Source organism: Branchiostoma floridae, chromosome 9 (genome assembly GCF_000003815.2).
Source record: "Branchiostoma floridae strain S238N-H82 chromosome 9, Bfl_VNyyK, whole genome shotgun sequence".
Taxonomy (NCBI): Eukaryota; Metazoa; Chordata; class Leptocardii; order Amphioxiformes; family Branchiostomatidae; genus Branchiostoma; species Branchiostoma floridae.
The window spans coordinates 14120665-14142173 of NC_049987.1; the positions used below are offsets into that span (position 1 = coordinate 14120665).

At 41.1% G+C, this 21509-nt stretch overlaps 2 protein-coding genes across 4 annotated transcripts; both read right to left on the minus strand.

Annotated features, from left to right (window-relative positions):
- Positions 1-3836: 3836 nt before the first annotated feature.
- Positions 3837-13619, minus strand: LOC118422582 (cathepsin L1-like). Of its 3 annotated transcripts, none has more exons than XM_035830216.1 (9): positions 13535-13619; positions 8257-8352; positions 7441-7580; positions 6762-6926; positions 6392-6424; positions 5750-5941; positions 5418-5583; positions 5048-5153; positions 3837-4742 (listed from the first exon to the last, which is right to left on the minus strand). In XM_035830216.1, the coding sequence occupies exons 2-9, from the start codon at positions 8342-8344 to the stop codon at positions 4643-4645; spliced, it is 990 nt and encodes a 329-aa protein (XP_035686109.1). In that variant the 5' UTR covers positions 8345-8352; positions 13535-13619; the 3' UTR covers positions 3837-4642. The 3 variants fall into 3 exon arrangements, with proteins under 3 accessions (XP_035686109.1, XP_035686112.1, XP_035686110.1); XM_035830219.1 differs by lacking the exon at positions 13535-13619 and adding an exon at positions 12440-12548; XM_035830217.1 differs by lacking the exon at positions 13535-13619 and adding an exon at positions 9690-9888.
- Positions 13620-14478: 859 nt separating this feature from the next.
- On the minus strand, positions 14479-21324 carry LOC118422580 (cathepsin L1-like). Its single transcript, XM_035830214.1, has 9 exons — positions 21201-21324; positions 19841-19939; positions 18977-19116; positions 18238-18402; positions 17655-17687; positions 17167-17358; positions 16571-16736; positions 15847-15952; positions 14479-15170 (listed from the first exon to the last, which is right to left on the minus strand). Exons 2-9 carry the CDS (start codon positions 19929-19931, stop codon positions 15071-15073), a joined length of 993 nt encoding a protein of 330 aa, XP_035686107.1. The 5' UTR covers positions 19932-19939; positions 21201-21324; the 3' UTR covers positions 14479-15070.
- Positions 21325-21509: the final 185 nt, after the last annotated feature.

Here is a 21509-nt window from a genome sequence, read left to right on the forward strand (position 1 = left end):
GGACTGTACCACTACTATGGTAGGTTTGAATTCTGGCTTATGAGTTGAAGTTCTAAACCCTCGTTATCACATATTTTGACTTATCCGTTGAAGTTCCAAACGCGTTACTATCAGAGTAGTGCTCGGGGATTTTTACCGGTTACTCCGCTATCTAACCTCTGCTTGGAGAATGCCTCTGCGACTGGTGTCTGAAGCCGCTGTGCGACCAAACGTTTGATTTTGACGGGTTTCTTACAGAATTTCGTAAATATATAAAAGAACGCTTATTCCGTTTTGTACCTTTTGTTGTCTTTTAAATGGGACTTTTACACCGTGCATCAATGATAGACTATGTCGTATGACCAAACGTTTGATTTTGACGGGTAGATATATAAAAGAAAGAATCTTATTAAGTTTTGCATCTTTTTTTGTCTTAACATCGTGCATCATTCTCCAATAAGAAAATTAAGGACCACACAGATTCAATGTTAGTGATCATAATCTGACAGAAAGGGGGACCGCACTTTTTAATAAGTGGTATCGGCTGTTTGTATATGATTTCCACTGCTCGGGTACGACCCCATTGAAGTCCTTGCTTACACTGGCATTCCTAATTAAGCAATGTTTGTAGATGTACCTGTGGGTGAAAAAATAGCAGTGACCAAGTGGTGCCACACATCGGAAATAACTAACACCGTACCATTTCCAATGTAGAGGGTACATGAGCTAAGAGTTTTTTTGAGCAAAAAAGAAACAAAAAAATTCAAAGGACTAAGTTGATGGTGATAAAACGAGATATGACTTCATAATTAAGGGTTAATGACCCGCCTCGAGGTGTGTACGGTGTCATAACGCCTGGTCCTTTGCTATAACCACCGAATAAAACCACCGAGTGAGCGAAGCGAACGAGGTGGTTTTATGAGGTGGTCATAGCAAAGGACCAGGCGTTATGACACCATGTACAACGAGGAACAGGCGGGTCATTAACGTTATTATCATATAGCCTACCCAAACTTGCAAACTCTTGTATAACGCATAGATCCCTTGGTACTATACGTGTGAATTCCTTTGTCGAATGTCTGAAATTCACTTTTTTTCTTTGGTACATACATTTGTAAGAAGATTAAAGATTGCATTTTGAAACCAACATTTCCACAGAAAATATTCGAAACATTGCAGTCTTTGGCTTTTTAGAACAACAAAAATCATTATCAATGTAAACAGAATGAGCCATTCTGTACTTATTCCCTCTGCTCTGTCATATGTTTTGCTCCTTGGCCAATGCTTGCATATACCTTACTTTCGCTCCTTCTGATTGGTCAAAACGAATCGACACCGGTGCCGTTGTCGATTCATTCTGACCAATCAGAGGAGAGATACACACCTGCCTGGCCGGAATCTATGTGTTACTGCGTCATAACCAACGTGGAACAGGGACTTCTGATTGGTCCGCGGCGCCTGGATAATGGAAAATCATGACGACTTTGGCATGGGGAAAACATGAAAATGGCTAACATGAGAGAAATGGCTGCATGGTGGCGCTTCTAGCTAGTTTCACAAGCGAGAAAACAAAACATGAATGTAAAATGATAAGAGCAATGAGTTAAGGATTTAGGCAGTACAAAAATTAATATTTCCAATGCTGTATTCAGTACTAAAGCGCATATAGCAAAACCCGTCCGCTGTACGGCGTAGGTATACAGAGCAGAGTGATTTCTTAAATATAATCAAGTTCTAATGAGAGGCAACATCTGTTTCAAAAAGAGATACCCCCAATTCAGTTCTCACGGATCTTACGTGCCTGCACGTCATAAGCGCACAGCATATCGAGTATGATTAAACCCCCCCTCCCCATTTCAAAACAATAACGGAGACGTTGATAAGTTGAAATGTGTCGATTCATCGTACGATCATCGTACGATCGCAAACCGAGAGCACTCTTGGGGAAGTCGTGCATACGTAGGTCGTACAGAATGCTGCTTTCTCGTTGCGGAGACGACTGTCTTATATCCTTCCTTTCAGCGACCTAAGACGATTGAGGCCGTAGACAAGGATTGAATATTATATATTTTAGACTTTCTCATTTGTTATTTGCCATATTCTTGGCCCGAAACTGTGGGGAAGCACAGCAAGGTTACACAGTACTGTAGGGAGTACTTTTTAACGATTTACCTGTTTTCCCCTCCTTATCACTACGTCACATTGGGCCATGTTGATTTGGTTTATATGGACGACATCCTCTGGGAACCATAAAACTGATGCGAGCGTACGAATTAAAAAAAGACAACAACATTTGTCCAAAGTCATCTAAGTGGTCAGGAAGGTTGAACAAATGACTGAACAAACAGAGTATGGTATACTGGACAATAGATTCATCATTTTTGTTCATCTTCTTTGACCTTGGAATATTTTATGACACCAGTATACGTTTCCCGATATCTTTTTGCAATCTACGGCATATACTAGTATATCTGCTTATTTTGTACCTGATTAGTACAATTTACAGTATGGTTGAAAACGTTTGTGGAAACGACCGAAAATTGATGTGCGTCCGGACGACATCTATATAATCAAATCCACATAGTCTTGATGATATCAAAAGTCCCCCATTGGAAGTTATCGTCCTTCAATCAAATGGGCTAGAAGTCGAAAAATAGTAGCACTAATATATCTGTTTACCCGGGTGCCATGCACCAAAACAACGTATTATAAATAAGATAATATTCCCATGCTCCACTTACGGTGTCGGGTCAAAGGTTAGCCAACATAACAGACGTTGTGATTTTAGTATCTGCCGTGCAATGACAGAGTTACCCTCATCTTTTGTATATTTGCGTGGGTGGAAATATTGACCCAATTTATTCATGTTATTGTGCTTTTTTCCTCTTTGGAAATACTTCTATGTACTTGTATACCCTACATATGAAGTGTATTTGCAAGTTCGTGCCCGAGGGCTAATTGCAAGTACATGGTATGAACATAGTAGATATACAAGTGACAATAAACAATTATAAACAATATTCTACTCTAATAGTAGTACTAGTGTTGGCTATTTCTAATCAGGTTGGGTTTGACTTCTTTTTTGGAAGCAGAGGGAGACAAAAAGCCCCACCTTTTCTAAAATTTGTGGGTTCTGCGATTTCAAGAGAAAAGTGGCTTTCTGTTCGTCTGTCAATGTGGGGAAGTTGGGATAAGTCTTTGTGACTTCTCTAAACAGAGTGATTCTTTCGGTTTCGTTGTATGAACATTTGGAAATGAAATGTGTTTCGTCTCCCACTACTTTAGATGTACAGCATTTACAAATTCTTTCACACACTGGTAATCTCTTATATCTCCCTCTTTCTACTTCAAGAGGATGAGCGTTAATTCTGACTTTGCTTATTGCGGAGCGCAGCTCGAAATCAACTAGTTCTAGGTACTTCTCTCTAGCGTATACAGATTTACAAGTTTTGTAGAACCTCAGCTTACCGGTATCTATACTTATATTATGTAGAGACGTCTGGATATACATATTGGTAATTCTATACATAGACATTGTGTCATGAAAAGATTTTATGTTCGTTTGTGAGGAAATAAATTATGTCGTCAACATGCTGATGGAGGACTCATTTATCTCTCTGTTTCCGTCTGTAACTTAGAAATAAAGCGGCAAACTTACTAAAATAAATTGAGTACTTTTCAAAGTGTGTTGCCGCGGCACCTGGACTTGATGAAACTGTGCTTCAGTCTTTTGTATGAGAGCCATTTTGAAATTCCTGGCTTACTGTTACTTCACATTATTGTCATAGTTTACATTAGGCCAATGTCATGAACTTGGCATATTCTTACGTAGCCTATTTGACACACTATTCGCAAAGAATACCACCAGTGACACAGAACTGCGGTGAAGCATTTTTATTGCATTTATCCTACTGATAGATAAAAGATGAAAAACTAAAAGAGAAGGCGTCATATCGTGTCATTGCTAACTTGTTTGTGCCATTGCGTTATTGTTTGCTTACTCCTCTGTATGATTATAATATAGAGTTTATGGCAATAACCAAATGTTTTAGGACATATTTGTTTACAGATAAGCATTTTGTTGACTTATGACTAGGCGTGGTACATGGCTTGTACTTGGATTCTACAAACGATGACATTATTCAGAGATAGGATGACTAAAGTATTTGGAATGTTTTTACTTATTTCACAACAAGATGGCGGATCGACATAAATAATCAGCAACACTACATTCCAAAAGAAGGAGAAGATAAATAATTCTACGGTTTCTCTCGCAGTCGCTAGCGAGGATACGTATCACCATGTCTCGCCCCACTTAAGGCCCCTGGCACCGTCGATATATGAATACATGTTGTTACGAAACCAGAATTTGCATGATTGGTATTTTTTCTGTTGAAAGGGGTAAGAATTTTCTTATACAACTTATCAGAAATGTCGTGGACTGTTTCGGTTGTAGAGAGTTCTGCAAGTGAACTTCACATGCACAGATGTGTCAAAAAGTTCTAACTGTTGAGTTAAACGTACAATGTACGGAACCAGATCGTGTCTATATGATGATAAAGACTTGTTTTTACATGAAGAGGGAATTACAATAGATTCTTGCTTAAAAGTAAACCGACTAGGTGAGTCTTGGGGGTGGGGTGGCGGCGGTACTTTGTGCAGCTCAGACTAATGGGTAGCTGGCCGATGTGGCGATGCCACACTGGTTGTTCTTGTTGCGGGACATCATGATGTAGCCATTCTGGCCCCAGACTTCTCCCCAGCTGCAAAATAAAAATAGTATTAGAATCAACAGTCACAGATGGGTTATTCATGATTATTGTCTCCAAGCGATTGTATATTACCCAAAATATCAAACTATCTAATCATCTTTAATAAACGATTCCATTATATATCGTTGCAAAGGAGCACAGTATATATCAAAATATACTCACTCGACCTGTTCCAGAACAGCATAATAAAATGATTCTCCAAGCAATGTTATCATTCAAGCAATGTCATTTTTCTACAATATACTATAGTTGATAATATGTATTGTTTCCAGTGGTGTGACTGAGCATACAAATACCTGTTCTTGACAAGCCAGTAGTCTTTGCCGCCTTCGGTACCATATCCAACCGCCAGTACGCCATGGTCCAGCTCGGTGCTGCTGCACTGGGGCTCGTAATACACGCCTGGAAAAAGTAACAGGGTCCTTTTTATAATCATATGATATACACGCAAAACATGACATCAAACAAAACTATATTTTTATCCTTATTTATTAATCCTAATCTAGAATTACCTCATACATAGACAAATAAAAAAAAAGCAACATTGATTATCATGATTTTTTCACCAGTAAAACAAAACATTGTGGACATAGTCAGTTTGCAGTTTTAGACTAAGATCTGATGGGAACACTGGATGATCAATAGATGATCAGGGCCGAGACATACCGTGGCTGTACATTTGGAAGGTGTGGTGGCTGGCGTCAATGGCGACGGAGATGGGTCCGACTGTAGCGACAGCCTGCGTCAGCGCTCCTTCGTCTCCTTCCGAGATATCAGTGTAGCCGGTAACGGTGGCGCCGACGTCGGCGGGCTTGAATCGGCACTTTCCATCCTACGGTGGTCAGGTAAAGATCGATGTCATTGAAGTCGGAAGACGCATACACACACACAGACACACACACAAACAAACAATCACACGCCACACACTTGCCATAGGAATCGAACATATTGTACAGATCGAGATGTTTATAAAAGACCACAAAATGTAGGTGACGTACCCTTGCTTCGTACGGGTAAGAGTCCTCCGTGTCGATGCCACCGTTAGCCTTGATGTACTTGAAGGCATCGTCCATCAGTCCACCGTTACAGCCCTGGTTACCGAATTCGCCGGAACAGTCCACCAGGTTCTGTTCGCTAAGGGAAACCAGCTTGCCTGTCTTCTTGAAGGTCTGACCCTCCAACGAACCAGTCTATATCATGCAGAGAGATGATTTAGTATTTCGATGATTTATATTGTTATTGAGTATGTTCTGTCATTCTTTTGAGTTATTCTAAGCTCTTTGTATGATTTTTTTTATCCGGACGGATGCTCACAACTTTATGTTGTATTGTTGTGAACTTATGATTTATTCAATACGGGTTAATACCGAATTTTCTTGATTAGGTATGATTTTAAGGGGCTTTCTTAGAAATCAGTACGTTTAACCGAAGGGACCAAACTGAAGATCCATAAATAGATGAATAAATAAACATGTTTTTATTGGTTATGGTAGCTAGAAATGTGTGCTCAGGACGTTATAGCTATTAACCAACACCAGCTCTGAAGTCAGCAAAAGCTATATGTGAGGTGTTGCTTGTTAGTCGCACCGCACTATCGATGAAATAAACTAGTAACGGAAGTACTATGAAAATGTTCTCACCGTGCTGAATGCCCAACAAGAACCACACTGTTCCTGAAAATAGTAAAAATAAATGAATTACCTTAAGCTAGATAAATGAATAACAGAAATGGAAAAATAGCTTCATTGTAGCGCTGATTAACTGCTCTTGTTACGTCGATGAAGATTAAAAATTCAGGTAGAACATAACAAAATGCACAATGAATCAAGCGACTGGATAAAATTCTCTTAAGAGAGAAGCCACATTCTTAATGACTACCAAAAGATAGTTGATGAGAGTCTGAGACATCTGGTGTCTTTACAGAATTTACGTAGTTGCCTTATACATTTTGGATTAAGTAACTACTCTTGTTATTACCCTTTCTCAGACATAACTTTATGAATAACATACCTGGTTCTTGACAGGGGTGACATAACCCTTTGTCCTCCAGTCCACGGTGTCCGGCAGCTCGACCAGGTTGGAGTCGTACTGGTGCACGCGATCAGCAGTCGACTTGGAGGCGTTGCGGTCCAGAAGGCAGCCGCCGATGACATTGGCAACAAACTCGTCGTTGGTCTACACATTTCATAAAGACACAAAATTCTATCAGGGAAAAAAAGACAATGTTGCTGCATGTACTGCAAAGATAGTTACAGAAAGACAGGAATATTGATACATAGAGATAGATAGATAGATAGATAGATATCTAGACATTAGATAGAAAGAAAGAAAGAAAGAAAGAAAGAGATTGAAGGATTAAAAGATAGATGGATGAATCAATAGCCAAAAATAGAAAGATAAATAGAAACACAACTAGGTAGATGCAAAGAAGGAATTAAGATGTAGAAATATGCATAGATAAAACGAAACGTTCATAGACAGAAAGAGAGATATAGAGATGGGTAGATAGATAGATAGATAGATGGATAGATAGATAGATTAATCGATAGAAAGATGGATAGATAGATAGATGAATAGATAGATAGATAGATAGATAGATAGATAGATAGATAGATAGATAGATAGATACATACATAGATAGATAGATTAATCGATAGAAAGATAGAAAACAAGAAGAAAGAAGGCCTACCATATGGGCGAATTGGTTGTGCCCCAGCCAGTAGGTGTGCATCCCAAGGTCGGCTTCATTGTTATGCAAGTTGATGAGCTTGGTGTTGTTCTCGAAGATCTCCATCCTCCTGCTCTCTTCCTTTCCCTCAAATGACAGGCCTGTGCACGTGTGAAAGTACATGACCATTTGTCAGAGAAAAGAGTCATCCATAGATCATCAATAGATCAACATATTAAGATCTTACACTTGCATTTTATTTTACCCATGCTAATGTGATAAAAAGTAGGAAGTACAGATACATATGAAGTGAATGAACGACTTTAAGACTATTGGTACACTCAAATCACTGAAACATACGAAGACTAAGAAAACGATTCAATAATCTAGAAAATGACGTCACATAAGCTTCTTGCAAAAGGGCCTACTTATGTGCGTGTGAAAGAACGTGAAAACAATGTAAGTCACACGTGGTGGAAGTCGAAACACATTTTATGTCAAACTGTTCTTTCTACGATCACGAAAGAAAATAGCTGTTTGAAGAGGCCACCAAAGTCCACCCAAACTTCCTCACATTCACTGACAAAAAGAAAACAGTTCTACTTCTAACATCACACATAATAGAAAAGGTGGGATCTTTCGTCTTCCACTGACCTCGAAAAAGGAATCGAACCCAGTAACCCAAGATCTAGAGATAGCTTTTACTAGCTTTAGACTGGAGTAGATACTTGTGATATTGTTTTTACACTGTTTGAATCACTTATGTTATACCTGCAATTAGCCCATGGGCAAGAATTTGCAATAAACTTCACTTTACTATGTAAAAGCATATCGTACCATAGCGCCCCTTGTAGTTCTCCCAGAGGGCGTTTTGTGCCATCGCCATTGAAACCATGGCAGCGCAGACGGTCAGGAATCGCCACATGATGGTAGCTGAAATAGAAGAAGAGATACCGCCGCTGTAAATCATAATTCTCGTGTAGATGTGATCAAACAGTACCTACGATTTGCATAAATCGCAACACGCGTTCTGCTTGAAACATAACCATGACTTGTTTCATACTGTTTGAAAACTCGCTATACTGTGATGCGCCTTTCGGTGACACCGAGGACAGGCAGTTTTCTGTCAATGAACCAAAGAATTTTCATGTTGTCGGTAAGATATCGAAGTATGATGTATGGGGAGGTGTCGCAAGGTTTGGTGAAGAACTGGTTTGTATTGTAGGTCCGCGTGGGAAATAAATCTGTGTAGCGAAGGGATGAAAGTATTTGCCTCAACCATAGACAGCTGTGACATATGGTAATGTTATATACCATATAAAAGATATAATTCGAACCTTGATAAAGCACTTTGACATCCAAGATATCTTATACCGTAAAGGCAAGATTGCCCTGATGTTACCAGGGATTAGATACCGTCGCAGAGGAAGAAATTTACGAATACCCGACATGTTGTTCCAAGTTACCACGGATTCGCGCGCGGGGACGAAGAAAGATATAACAGAGTGTCCAACATGAAGGTATGAGGGGAACGCCTACTTTTGTACCCGTGAGAAATTGTAAGTTGTGTGGCAATCATGGCAAATGAGAACACAAATAGCTACCTGAGCCTCGGAGTTATGAAACTCGCCGCTACCTGAAAAATTTACCGTTACAAAACTTGAAGGGTAACAAATGATAAATATAATTGCGCAGTGATTCAAGTGAAGACCAGTAGGCTGGGCGGTAGGACACGCCATAGTTAAGAGTGTGCATTCCGGTGTGGAAAATAGCAAAGTCTCGCGAGATTACCAAGGGGTTTGGGGTGTGACGCAGAAGAAAATGATTACAGAAAAACGGCCCAAAAATCCTGTTTGTAAAAGTGGATTCCCAGTTCCGAAAAAAATTACCTTTCTTTTTCCTGCATTTGCTTGCTTTAAAAAGCCCTAGTTACGGTTGCAAATAGAACTTCTCGGTTTTTAACTAAAACATTGCGGTGTGGGGAGGTAACGTTTAACAGTGCTGAAGATCTGAACTTTACCAGACATGTGCAGATCACGGTATTCTTTAATGATTGTCACTGAATTTTTTCGGAAGTTTGCTGACAAAAAATCAGATACAATCTAATCGGCCAACAAGCCACACCATTTTACGCAAGATAGTTTAGTCAGTAGAATGTTTAAACAGAACGTGTAACGGGACAAACGCAGGAAAGTTCAGACAGTTGAAGGTGAAGATAGAAACTACTCGCGACGCACAGATAAATATTCTGACTGAAAGAAATTCCATACCTGTTTGTGAGCAGTTTGATGTGCGGGAACAGAAGAATTTTCGTGTCGTCAGTCAGAAACTAAAGTTGAGAATGGAGCGGTGTCGTACGGTACTAGTTTGTATTGTGTGTCCAACGTGGGAAAGAAATCTGTGTAGGCGGAGGGATGAAGTCTTCCGCTAAACTACAAGCGGGGAGGGGGCATAGGGGAAAATTTCCATTTTACCGCCGTAATTTAAAATATCTGTTAATATTTTGCTTTGTATCCTGATATTTTGACATTTACGATGTATTCTAGCGTAAAAGGAGCTCTACGGACAGCACAGATTTGACATCGGTGCGGTGGGACGAATATCTTAGGTGTGCGCCATGTTGGATTGATGGGAAACGCCCCTTCTGTACGCATGAGAATAGTATACCGTCGTCCATCTTCCACGTCACACGGATAGCTACAAATGTAACTTTAGTAATGAAACCCGCCGATACACGGAATGTTTACCGACCGCGTTTTCTGGTCCGTTACGAGCCTCTGAGGCAATCTAATCATTTATAAGTTCACAGAACAGTGTTAGACCTCTCGGTAGGACCAAGGAGGTTAAAAATCTTGGTAGGACACTTCATAGATAAGTTTGCCTTGCTGTGGAGAACAGCAAAGTCTCGCGAGATTACAACGGGATTACAAGGCGTGACACAGCAGAAAATATGGACAGGAAATTATTCTTTTCAAAAGTCGGTTTTTATTCCCAAGTTTTACCATTCGTATTCTTGTCTTAACACCGTTTTTAAAACTCTCCATGTACCGTTTGAGATAGAATTCCGCCTTTAAACCTAACCATTAGTCCATTACGGAGTGGGAGGGCGACATTATCTAACAATGCCGAACTTTTAACCGGAAAACAAAGAAACGCGGAAATGCTGGGCTTGGCACACGAGCAGAACAAAAATGTGGATATGTCGCCATTCTTTAATGACTGTCATTACATAAGAATGAATTTCTTTCTGTAGTTTTTAAAAGAAAAATCGAATGCGACCAATCGAAAAGCCCGTCACGCACGCAGTATTAGACAGTAAAAGGTGAGGATAGAGACGACTCGGGCCTACAAATGAATATCCGTACTTAATGAAACTCCGTTCCTGCCTGTGAGCGGTTTGCTCTGCGGAACCCGAAGAATGTTTGTGTCGTCGATCATAGAACGAAACAGCGAATGGGAGAGGTGTCGTAGGGTTTGGTGAAGAACTAGTTTTCTATTGCAGGTCCACGTGAGAAAGGAGTTTGTAATGGCGGACCTATGGACCCTTCTGCCAAACTATAGACCAGCGAGGAGCTTATAGCGATCTTTGCATTGTACTGTAGTGATTTTTAATGTATGGCAAAATTTATTTTGTATCTTGATAAAACAATGGATATCCACGATGTTTCAGAGCTTCAAGAGAGCCTTCAGCTCAAGTTACCACGGATTCGGCACCGGTGCGGGGGACGCATATCCCAGAGTATCCAACATGTTGCTTTGATGGGGACGCTCGACGTTGTGTTCTAATAACATGAACACTTCGTCCATCTGCCGCGTCACACGAATTTTCAGCTCAGGAGTTATGAAACTCGACGCTGTATTAGCATACTCGAAATGTTTAACGTGCACCGTCCGCGTTTTCTAGTCCATTACAATTGTCCAAAGAGGGTCAAATGATAGATCTAAGTACACAGAACAGCTTTAAGGTGGCAGTAGGGCGCTCCACATTTCAGTGTGTTCATTCTGCCGAAAATTGAAAAGTCTCGCGAGATTACAACGCAGATTTAAGGCTGTGACGCAGCAGAAAATAGCGACAGAAAAATAGCCCAAAATCCTAGTAAGTTTTTCATTTTACTGCTATAATTGAGAATACATGACAAAAAGTTTACTTTGTATCTTAGAAAGGCACTTTGACATCATGACGTTAACAGGACCCTCAGGTTACGTTCTTGACACCGGGACAGGGAACAAATATGCCAGGGTGTGCCTGACAGGGTTTGATGGGAAACGCCCAGTTTAGCACTCGTGAGAAATCTGATATTTTGTTGCAACTGTGACACGTAAGAATCTGCCACGTCACATGAATTTGTAGATATAAAACTCATCATACCACATGAAATGTTTACCAACCGCGTTTTTACTTTGTTACAACTATTTGAAGGGTGACGAATGATAGATGTAAGTACCATGATTTAAATGAACAACGTTAGGCCGGCTGGAACGACTGATCATAGTTACGAGTTTACTTTCTGTCGAAAATAGCGCAAGATTACTACGGGTTTAGGGTGCGACACAGTAGAAAAAAACACAGAAACAGTAAAAAAGATCCTGTTTGGATTCCAAGTTCCGACAAAGCCACCCTAGCACTTGCATTGCTTTGTATTATAAGGCCATAGTTAGTAAGTTACTGTTGCCAATAGAACTTAGCCGGTTTTAACCAAAACATTGATGCGTGGGAAGGTCTCCCTGAACAGCAATGGAGATCTGATCTTTGACAGACATGTGCATATCACAGATTTCTTTGGTTTTCGTGATAGCAAAGCGATGAATTCCGATCGGTAGTTTACTTACAAAAAATGAGATGCAATCTAATCGACCAACGACTCGTGCCATTGTACGCAAGATAGTTTAGACAGGAGAATGTTAGTTTAAACAGTAGAAGTTGTCTCGGGGCAAACGCAGGAGAGGTTAGACAATAGAAGATAAAGATAGAGAGATCGGCGCGCACGAATAGATATTTGTACTGAATGAAACTCCATACCTGTTTGTGAGCAGTTTGTTGCACGGTAACGGAAGAATTTTCGTGTCGTCAGTCAGAAACCAAAGTTACAAATGGACTGGTGTCGTACGGTACTAGTTTGTGTTGTAGGCCAAACGTGGGAAAGAAATCTGTGACGAAGCCTTCGGCTAAACCACAAGCCAGCGTGTAACGGGGATATATGGCAAGTCCCCCATTTTACTACTGCACTTCTAAATTGCAGATAAAAGTTTTATTTTGTATCTTGATATTTTTACATCCACGATGTTTTATAGCCGCGGTTAAGAGAGCCTTCAGGTTAGCAAGGATTCAATACCACCGAGTAGGACGAATATCGAATATCCCTGGCAGGGTGTGCGACATGTTGGCTAGGTGGGAAACGCCTCTTTTTTTGGTACGCATGAAAATTACACCGTCCATCTTCCACGTCACACGGATAGCTACTGTACATATAACGTTTAGTATAAGGAATCCCGCCGCTACTCGAAATGTTTACCGACCGCGTTTTCTGGATCCAATTTAATCGCAAGAGATTCATTTAAGTGCACAGAACAGTGTTAGACCTCTCGGTAGGACACTTTGGGCTTGCTGTGGAGGTCAGCAAAGTCTCGCGAGATTACAACGGGATTACAAAGTGTGACGCAGCAGAAAATTTCGACAGAAAATTATTCTATTCAAAAGTGGGTTCCTATTCCAAAGTTCTATTTTTCTTAGTTTTGCTTTAAATTTACACATTGTTTAAAACTCTCCGGTTACCGTTTGAGGTAGAATTCCGCTCCTGAGCCCCTTAAACCAAAACCGTTTGCGGAGTGGGAGGGTGACATGACCTAATTTGGTTCTAACAATGCCGAACTTTTCAACCGGAAAACAAAGAAACGCGGAAATGCTGGGCTTGGCACACGAGCAGAACAAAAAATGTACTAATTTCGTCATTTCTTGATGACTGTCATTATTTAAGAACGGATTTCTTCCGGATGTTTGCTAGCGAAAGACCAAATGCGACAAGCGCCCAATCAGACACATCAAGTTTAGACAGTACAGGTTGTGAATAGAGACCACTTGGGGCTACAAATGAATATTCTTAATGAAAGTCCGTACCTGTTTTTGAGCGGTTTGCTGTGCAGATCCCGAAGAATTGTCGTGTCGTCAGTCAGAATCCGAAGTTGCGAGTGGAGCGGTGTCGTAAGATTTGGATTGTAGGTCCGCGTGGGAAAATATCAGAGTAGGCGGAGTCAAGAAACATTTCCATCAACACCAGACACGTTTTTTTTATGCCGCGATATTCAAATATGTCGTACATGTACATAATTCCCATAGAAGAGCGACTGTGAACTACCTGTTTCACTCGTACTAGATACAGGCAAGATTTTCTCCATGATGGCACTTCAGCACCATGGAGCATAGATCTCCTCACTCTGACATGCTAAAAAGTGTCCTTTTTGTGATGTTTGGCCATCGGTCCTCCGATATGAAGTGATGCGGAAATCACGACGTATGGAGCTCATAAAGTCTCCTATGTGCTGAGACGACCGCTTTAGGCTCCAGACGTGTCCGGAGGACCGCAGTCAGAGGGTGTATCCCTGCGCCACATCTTTATATACTTTGGGGTCAAAAGGTCAATGACCGAACAGAATACATTGTGTAGATAGAAAATGTGAACGGATCTTGCTATTATTTTGTGACATCAATAATAGTCTAGCTCCAGTTTGCTAGTCTGATCGTATCGCTCAAGGCGGAATTTGACTCCCCCGAAGTTGATTTGTGAAAAGTATAACGGGCTGATACGCAGGCGACTTTTAACGACCAGCAAACAACCTAGCCTCGCCGACCAACTCCCAAACTGACGACTAGGTTCCAACCAAGGCATATAGTGGGTGGGGAGGACATGGTCGGCTATGTACACTTAACTTTCGGGTTGAACGTCAAGTTGATGTGAAGGAAGGCCTTTACGAGATGGCCTGCAGTTAAGACTTAGTCTGATAACGAAAGGGTAAAACATTTGGTAAACAAAAAACAAAAGAAAACGGAGTTATAGGTGTCGATAAAAGTTTAGTGAAATCTTTACTAGGCAAGAAAAGGCGCTGTTCTGTAGAGTCTACACATCATTTCTAACAAGAGATAAACTACAAAATTTAGACTAGTTAGCGATATAAAAGCACGATTGTTTCTAATAAGAAATGCTCAACATTTTCTCAATACTAATGGGATAGTTGTGCCGTATTACTATTGCAAAGGTGTCCCGACAGCTGTGTAAACTAAAAGTTAAGAAATTTGATAACCAAGTACTCAGTATTCACATAATTGTATTTTCATACATTTTACAATAAGCATTCAAACACCCAGTGTTGTGGCAGGGCGTTTCTAATACGTCGCTAGATTTTAAATCTTCGAAACGTTTTCCTACATCGAGTAATGCGTTAAGCTATTCTACTCAACAGTTCAAAAGAATGTAGAACTGTGTGTGATCCGTTTTCTTAACTGTTGGCTTATTACTCTTGAATAGTTGCGAGTAATTATCGACCATCTTGTATTCGTCAACAGTAGTTCAAAATCGGAACATGCTTCATTCTTAAAATCTGAATTCCAGGCTACATTTGTTGTGTCTATGATTCTGTGGGATTTGCTGTGTAAAGTTTAGACTGTTGGGTAGCTGGCCTGGGTGGCGATGCCACAGTTGTTGTGCCTGTTACGGGACATCTTGATGTAGCCCTTCTCGCCCCAAGACTCGCCCCAACTGCAATGCAAGCAAAACAACAACACGGTTATGACGCCATATTTGTTTTATAAATACATAACTTGCAATTCCATCTACATTATAAGTGTTCACCGGCCTTCACGCAATAGAAGCTGAGCGCAGTAAGTACACTTGGTAACTGATCTCTTTATTTCTGAGGAATACTGTAGCTGGAGAGTCGAAACGTATATGTGCTAAACTTTCAATTTGTTTGTTTTGTTAACTAGCAATATCCCCGGTCAATAAGGCACCCCCCTTTCCACTAGACGGCGATCGGGCTGAACTCTTGACAGCGACCTACAACGGACATGTGTTACGTTCGATTTCATACTGTTTCTGTCATACAAAATTTAAAAGCATGGAAGCCAAAAAAACACACCAAGCGTGAAAGATTCGTTTTCTTCCTATACAGTTCATGATCTGTAAAATTTTAGGGCGCAGAGAGAGTGCGGCGAGGTCGCCGTCCGTCCAAGTGAAAGGGCGGGGGGGGGGGGGGTATCAGTCAGAACAAAGCTACGGCTAGACTTGAGCCATGGCTTTTCTAAGCGTTCTGAAGTCCTCAAAATTGTGCCAGTTTTGTGACTTGGGTTTGTTACTAAATCTACAGTGACCAAAGCAAAAGACATGGTCACTTACAGCACTGGGTTCCTAAGAACGGGTTATATGATCATAGTACCTGTTCTTAACGAGCCAGTAGTCCTTGCCCTCCTCGGTACCATAGCCAACCGCCAGCACACCGTGGTCCAGCCTGGTTTCACTGCAGAAGAAGTTGTGGTACACGCCTGGAAAGCATAGTCAAGAGCGTCGGCAACATATTTCTTCATATCTCGTAGCAATAGTCAATAATAATGAATGATTCACGAGCCAGAAATACACCGCCGCTTTTTCTGTGAATGTTACCCACTGTTACGCATTGTAGCAATGGCGTCATTGTTGCAGGACAAAACGGGAATAGCATCCATTATATAGTGCCTACATAATATATTGGAAAGTTTGCGTTCCTTTAGCCAATTTAGAGAGTCTGGCTTTTTGGTTTAGATACACAGTTATGGTCCATAGTTTGGGCAAAATTTGTTGACTTTGCCCATTTTAGTTGGCATATTTAAGAGGAATCTGATTTGTTGTGTGGCCTGGTACTAACGCCGCGGATGGATTTAGCAGAAACTTGGGTCAAGGGAAGGTTTTGTTTTGTTTAGAACTTTCAGCTGTTTTACGAGTTCGAAGTAAACAGCACCTCATGTTTATAAGCTCGACTCTTTGCGACTTCCTGTTGGAGCAGAGTGTTCTAAGGTATTGATTGATGTGTAAACGTTTATTAGGATTTATTTCAGAGTCAGACCATTTAATGGTTTCCTGTGGCCTGAACTCAAAGACCGCTCTACGGAGGGAGGGGGGCTTACCACTGTGGTAGAGCTGGAAGGATGAGTGTCCGGCGTCGATGGCGACAGAGATGGGTCCGACGGTGGCGACAGCCTGCTGCAGGGCGTCCTCGTCTTTACTCTTGACGTCGGTGTAGCTGGACAGGGTAGCGCCGCTGCAGCTGGCCTGGTAGTTGCACTGCTCGTTCTAGATAGTGAAGATGAAGTAAAGATATACCGCTGTTTATTCGATTTCTAGATTGCAAGGTATCGTACCAGATCGGAACTTTTTGTCACTGTTAAACCAACAAGGGGAATGTCCCTGTAGCGCAACTGGTAGCAGCCTCAAAGCTCAGCTCCTAGTTCCAATTAGTCGGTATCTGGGACGCGAGTTCAATTCTGGTTAGGCCCTCCCAGTCGGGGTTACAATGGTCTAGCAAGCCCTCCCTGTAAAATGTACTCTGCTACTAATACAGCAAGGGAATTAGCTGCCCTATGTGGCACTACGTACATTACACAACGGTCTGAACGAACGAAAGGACGATACCAACTTGCATTAGGGATGTATTTAGTAACTGTAGGCTGAAGAAGGTTGAAAGACATGCACATAATTTAAATTAAAGTCTAACAGCACTAACCTTGGCCTTGTAGGGGTAGCACTCCTCGGTATCGATGCCACCGTTAGTCTTGATGTACTTGAAGGCCTGGTCCATCAGACCGCCCTGGCAGCCCTGGTTCCCCTCCTTACGGGAGCAGTCCATCAGGTTCTGTTCGCTCAGGGAGACCAACTTGTTGGTTGCCTTGAAATGCTGGCCCTCCAGAGAACCGGTCTGCGATGTAACAAATTCAAAAGGGTAGGATTAGAGAAAACAATTACACATTTTTGGTGTGTTTTTTTCGATGGCTACCAACAGCTGCTTATAGTATTTTCCCGGCTGTACAGTGTCCAAAATATCAGCTATTAAACAAGTGACGTTTGGATACAAATAATGCCTACGTGTGCTCAAGAACATTATACAGTATTGGGGAATATGCCCTTGGTGTGCTAGCATGCTCTACTGTGTATTAAGATAAGGGTGACTTGTAAGTAAGTGTACTTGATATAATAAGTAAAATTTTAACTTACTGTACTGAATGCCCAGCATGAGCCGCATTGCGCCTGAAAAGAAAATAGTCGTATTGTAAGTACTTATGTTAAGACTAACAAACAATAATAACTGGCCTAGGTGCCCTTCGATTAAAACACAATAGGGTGACCAGATACCATTAAAAAAACCCTCCTGGAGCATAGCGGCATCAGTATTAGTTCTGCAGGTATAATAATGAATGAAGAAGACCTTTATTGTATGTTTCTGCTCTTACAAGCTAGGTACAGGTCATGCTTAATAATAAAGTTCTGAGTAATTCTGAATAATCAGAAGAGTACAAGTAAGTTCTCGATCTCGTGAAGTAAGAGCGAGTTATCTTACTACAGGCAACTACAAAGTCTAATATATGCTAGTATGTACATGTTCGACTTCTTCTCGCTTCTTGAAACAGTTGTAAATGTAGTGGCAGATGGTTCTTAAGATACATGGCTTATCTAATTGCAATAGAAATGTAAATTTTTCTATACTATGTATATATCGAAAACACGGAAACTTAATCTTGTACAAGATTGACAACAGCCTTCCTTTCATTACTGTACAGAGAACAATCTGTACGCGTACCTGGTTCTTGACTGGTGTGACGTATCCCTTGTCCCTCCAGTCCACGGTGTCCGGCACGTCGGTCAGAGTGGGGTCATACTCGTGCACGTGATCAGCAGTGGACTTGCTGGTGTTGGTGTCCAATAGGCACCCACCGATCACGTTTTCCAGGAACTCCTTGTGAGTCTGTGTAACATTTGGCGGGAAAAGGTGTCACAATTTTGTTTGTTTACTTATTTATTTGTTAGCTAGGGTTGCCTGTGGCTAGCCTTGCTGACAAAGACAATACAATTCAAATTTGACTTGAACAGAACTTGAAACAAAAGTCCCAGAGTATTCAAATATCTTGAATGATCTTGAATGGATGCGCATGCTTAGTACTTTTTGTTGTAACATTTTCAATGTATCATTTATTCAATCCTATATTAGTTATGATTTTCCTGTTTCTTTATATTATTATTTTCTTATGATTTTTTTATTATAGGGCTCCCTTGGAAGTCAGTTAAAAATAACAAAAGGGACGACGCTGAAGACGAATAAATAGAATACAGTACACGCCAATTGCACAACGGATTGCACAGTGGATAATCTCACACTTCTGTTAGTTGTACGAAATCGCCAAAATCCCATGGTGGTGCGGTCCAGCTTAATAGCTTCGCTTTTTGCACCATTCGGATAATTGCACGAAATACACTAGCAAATAGGGTGTGCAACTAAGCGGTTTCCCCTGTGTATAGACATTTTAAGCCACGAATCTCACCATGTCAGCGTACTGGTTGACCCCCAGTCTGAAGGTGTGCAGGCCGCGGTCAGCCTCCTCGTTGTGCATCTGGATAGTCTTCAGATTGTCCTCGAAGATCAGGCGCCTGGCGTACTCCTCCTCAGCGGCGTACACCCTGTCTGGGGTCGGAGAGATGTTCCATTAGTTAATATATAGGATCAGTTCCAACGGGTAGTTTCACGGTTTGAACTGCGCATGGCACGAGGTCACAGTTTCACGGTTTAAACTGCGCATGGCACGAGGTCACATACCTCCATAATAAACCAGTAAAGGTGGTATCTCCCTGTACTTGAGGCACCGGTACGGCACTGTTGTGCTATTTTCGCCGTATTTGTATAATTTATTAGATATTGCCTAATGCGCAATAGTATGACTCAGAAGACAACAAAATACATAAAACGTGATAAATTCGTTCTCTATCTCTGAAATCCGTTGAGTACTCTTGCGAACTCCGCAGTGCCGCACCGGTGCCCCAAGTGCAATGAGATACCACATCAAACAGTCCTTGTCTAGACCATGCTTGAAAGCATGTGAGTTTTTGTTTATTTCTAAGGGGCCTTCATCATCAAATTAAGCATATTACCCACAATATATCACCCAGTGCATGGCCAGTTCAAACTGTGAATCGGGTTCTAGTAATTGCAACGCATCACGGAATTATGGATAACCGGCGAAGGCCAAGCGACACATTGCTTGTAACGCGCATGGGCGCATGCGTACTGCGTCTGGTACCTCTGTAGCATAAGTACATGTACTACATTAACAATAATATCAGTATCTCCATTTACATGGAACAGTACTAGTTCTCTAGATTTATCACAAGTGGTAGAGTCCCATACGTACTGTAGGCCTTCTTGAAGACCTCCCATTCGGGGTTCATCAGCGGAGAAGCCGTTGCCATGGCAACGCAGACGACAGCGATAAAGAGTCTCATGATGACAGCTGGCAAGACAATGGTAAACATGTTAGGTTGTGTAAAGAAGTAAAGTCCATAGATATATATGATCGGACTTTTACCTTAGTTATATAAGGATCCCATGACGCATCTACGTTCTGTATTGATTAGGGACAATGAAGAGGTAAGGAAGGGGGAAAATTGGTAAATTTCAAAATTATTGCTCTGGAAACTTTCGAATAAAAGGAGCCGAGGAGAATTCTTGAACAAGAATATGTAAAAAATGAGGAGGGAACAAAACTGTACTAGCTTTTTACATGAAAAAATGCTACAGACTTTTGAGCACCGCTTCATGATTTTACGGTTCTCATCATAAATTATATCTATATATATCCAAGCCCTTTTTCGCCAATGAAGATTAGACGTCCAGGTAGTACGATATGCTAAATAGCAGTTACTCAAGCAATTGGATATGATTTAAGAAACGGTGAGGCGTTTTAAATAGTAACTTTACGTACTCGATAGAGGTCCCTTTCTCCTGGAGGAGATAGTTGAACGACTAAATTAGATTTGTATGGCCCACGACTTTATACGTTGAATATATATATGATCCATGATGTGTGATTCGAAAGACAACAAAATAGAAAAAGAAAACTACAGAAATTACTTTTTTTCACAAATGAAATTAGTTTCTACATAAGGAATTCGTATAATAGCGCATCGTTCTAAGTGTAGAGGATTTGTCTTTTTTAAACTAGAGTGACAAGGTAGGGGCGTCAAAGTTGTGTCCTCAAGGGTCCAGAGGTCAAGACTAACTCCTTTTAGACTAGTCTGTACTTAGACAAACATGTTAGACTAAATTTGTTCCTACTCGGTCTAAGGCATGATCTGCTCGTACCGTTTTGTGACGTACTGCATTCTGAAACGTTACATTGTTTTCAAAACCAGAGGGTCGTGAAGTTAAAACCAACCGTGGAACGACACAGTCTGGTGGTTTGTTGGAACGTTCACTTTTGTCAGAACAAGACAGAACGCAGCCGGCCATTTTAGTAGGCGAACATTTTTGTACAGGGCTCAAATGTGCATGTGTGTAGTCCCGAACAACTTGGACAGACTCAACTTCTTTGTCAGTTGTAAAGGGTTAAGAATTAAAACCGGCCGTGGAGTTAACGATACAGCCTGATTTGTTAGAACATTCACAAGTAAGAACAAAACAGAACTTAGCCATTTTAGTATGCTGACATTTTGTACAGTGGTCAAAATGTGCATATGTGTAGTACTAGTGCCGAACAACTTGGACAAACTCACCTTTATTATCAGTTGAATTTCTAGAACAGGGGAGCGCCGCTTGTCTGAGTGAGGAGTTGAATCGAGTGACAAGGAATTCAGGTCTCGTGACTGTTTTATAGCAGCCAGGGGGACCATGTGACTGTTGACTTTACCCAGGTGACGCCAGGTTACCCCGAGGTGACGCAAACAAAGTCCACCATCTTGTGACTTAAATCAATATGGCGGCAATGCTTTGTCATCATGGCTTGCCAACACAGCTACGTTTACTTATAGAGGGGTTAACTTATTATTACTTTTAATCTTGAATATCTTTAAGATATCTGAATA

What these genes read in the sequence shown, in the direction of transcription:
- LOC118422582 (XM_035830216.1), bottom strand. Translation starts at nt 8,344, where the DNA reads ATGTGGCGATTCCTGACCGTCTGCGCTGCCATGGTTTCAATGGCGATG. An exon ending in ACAACCAATTCGCCCATATG is followed by an intron (nt 6,927 to 7,440) that starts GTAGGCCTTCTT and finishes TGAAATGTGTAG; the next exon opens with ACCAACGACGAGTTTGTTGC. An exon ending in CTTCCAAATGTACAGCCACG is followed by an intron (nt 5,154 to 5,417) that starts GTATGTCTCGGC and finishes TACTTTTTCCAG; the next exon opens with GCGTGTATTACGAGCCCCAG.
- LOC118422580 (XM_035830214.1), bottom strand. Translation starts at nt 19,931, where the DNA reads ATGAGACTCTTTATCGCTGTCGTCTGCGTTGCCATGGCAACGGCTTCT. An exon ending in GGTCTTCAAGAAGGCCTACA is followed by an intron (nt 19,117 to 19,840) that starts GTACGTATGGGA and finishes CTCCGACCCCAG; the next exon opens with ACAGGGTGTACGCCGCTGAG. An exon ending in TCAACCAGTACGCTGACATG is followed by an intron (nt 18,403 to 18,976) that starts GTGAGATTCGTG and finishes AATGTTACACAG; the next exon opens with ACTCACAAGGAGTTCCTGGA.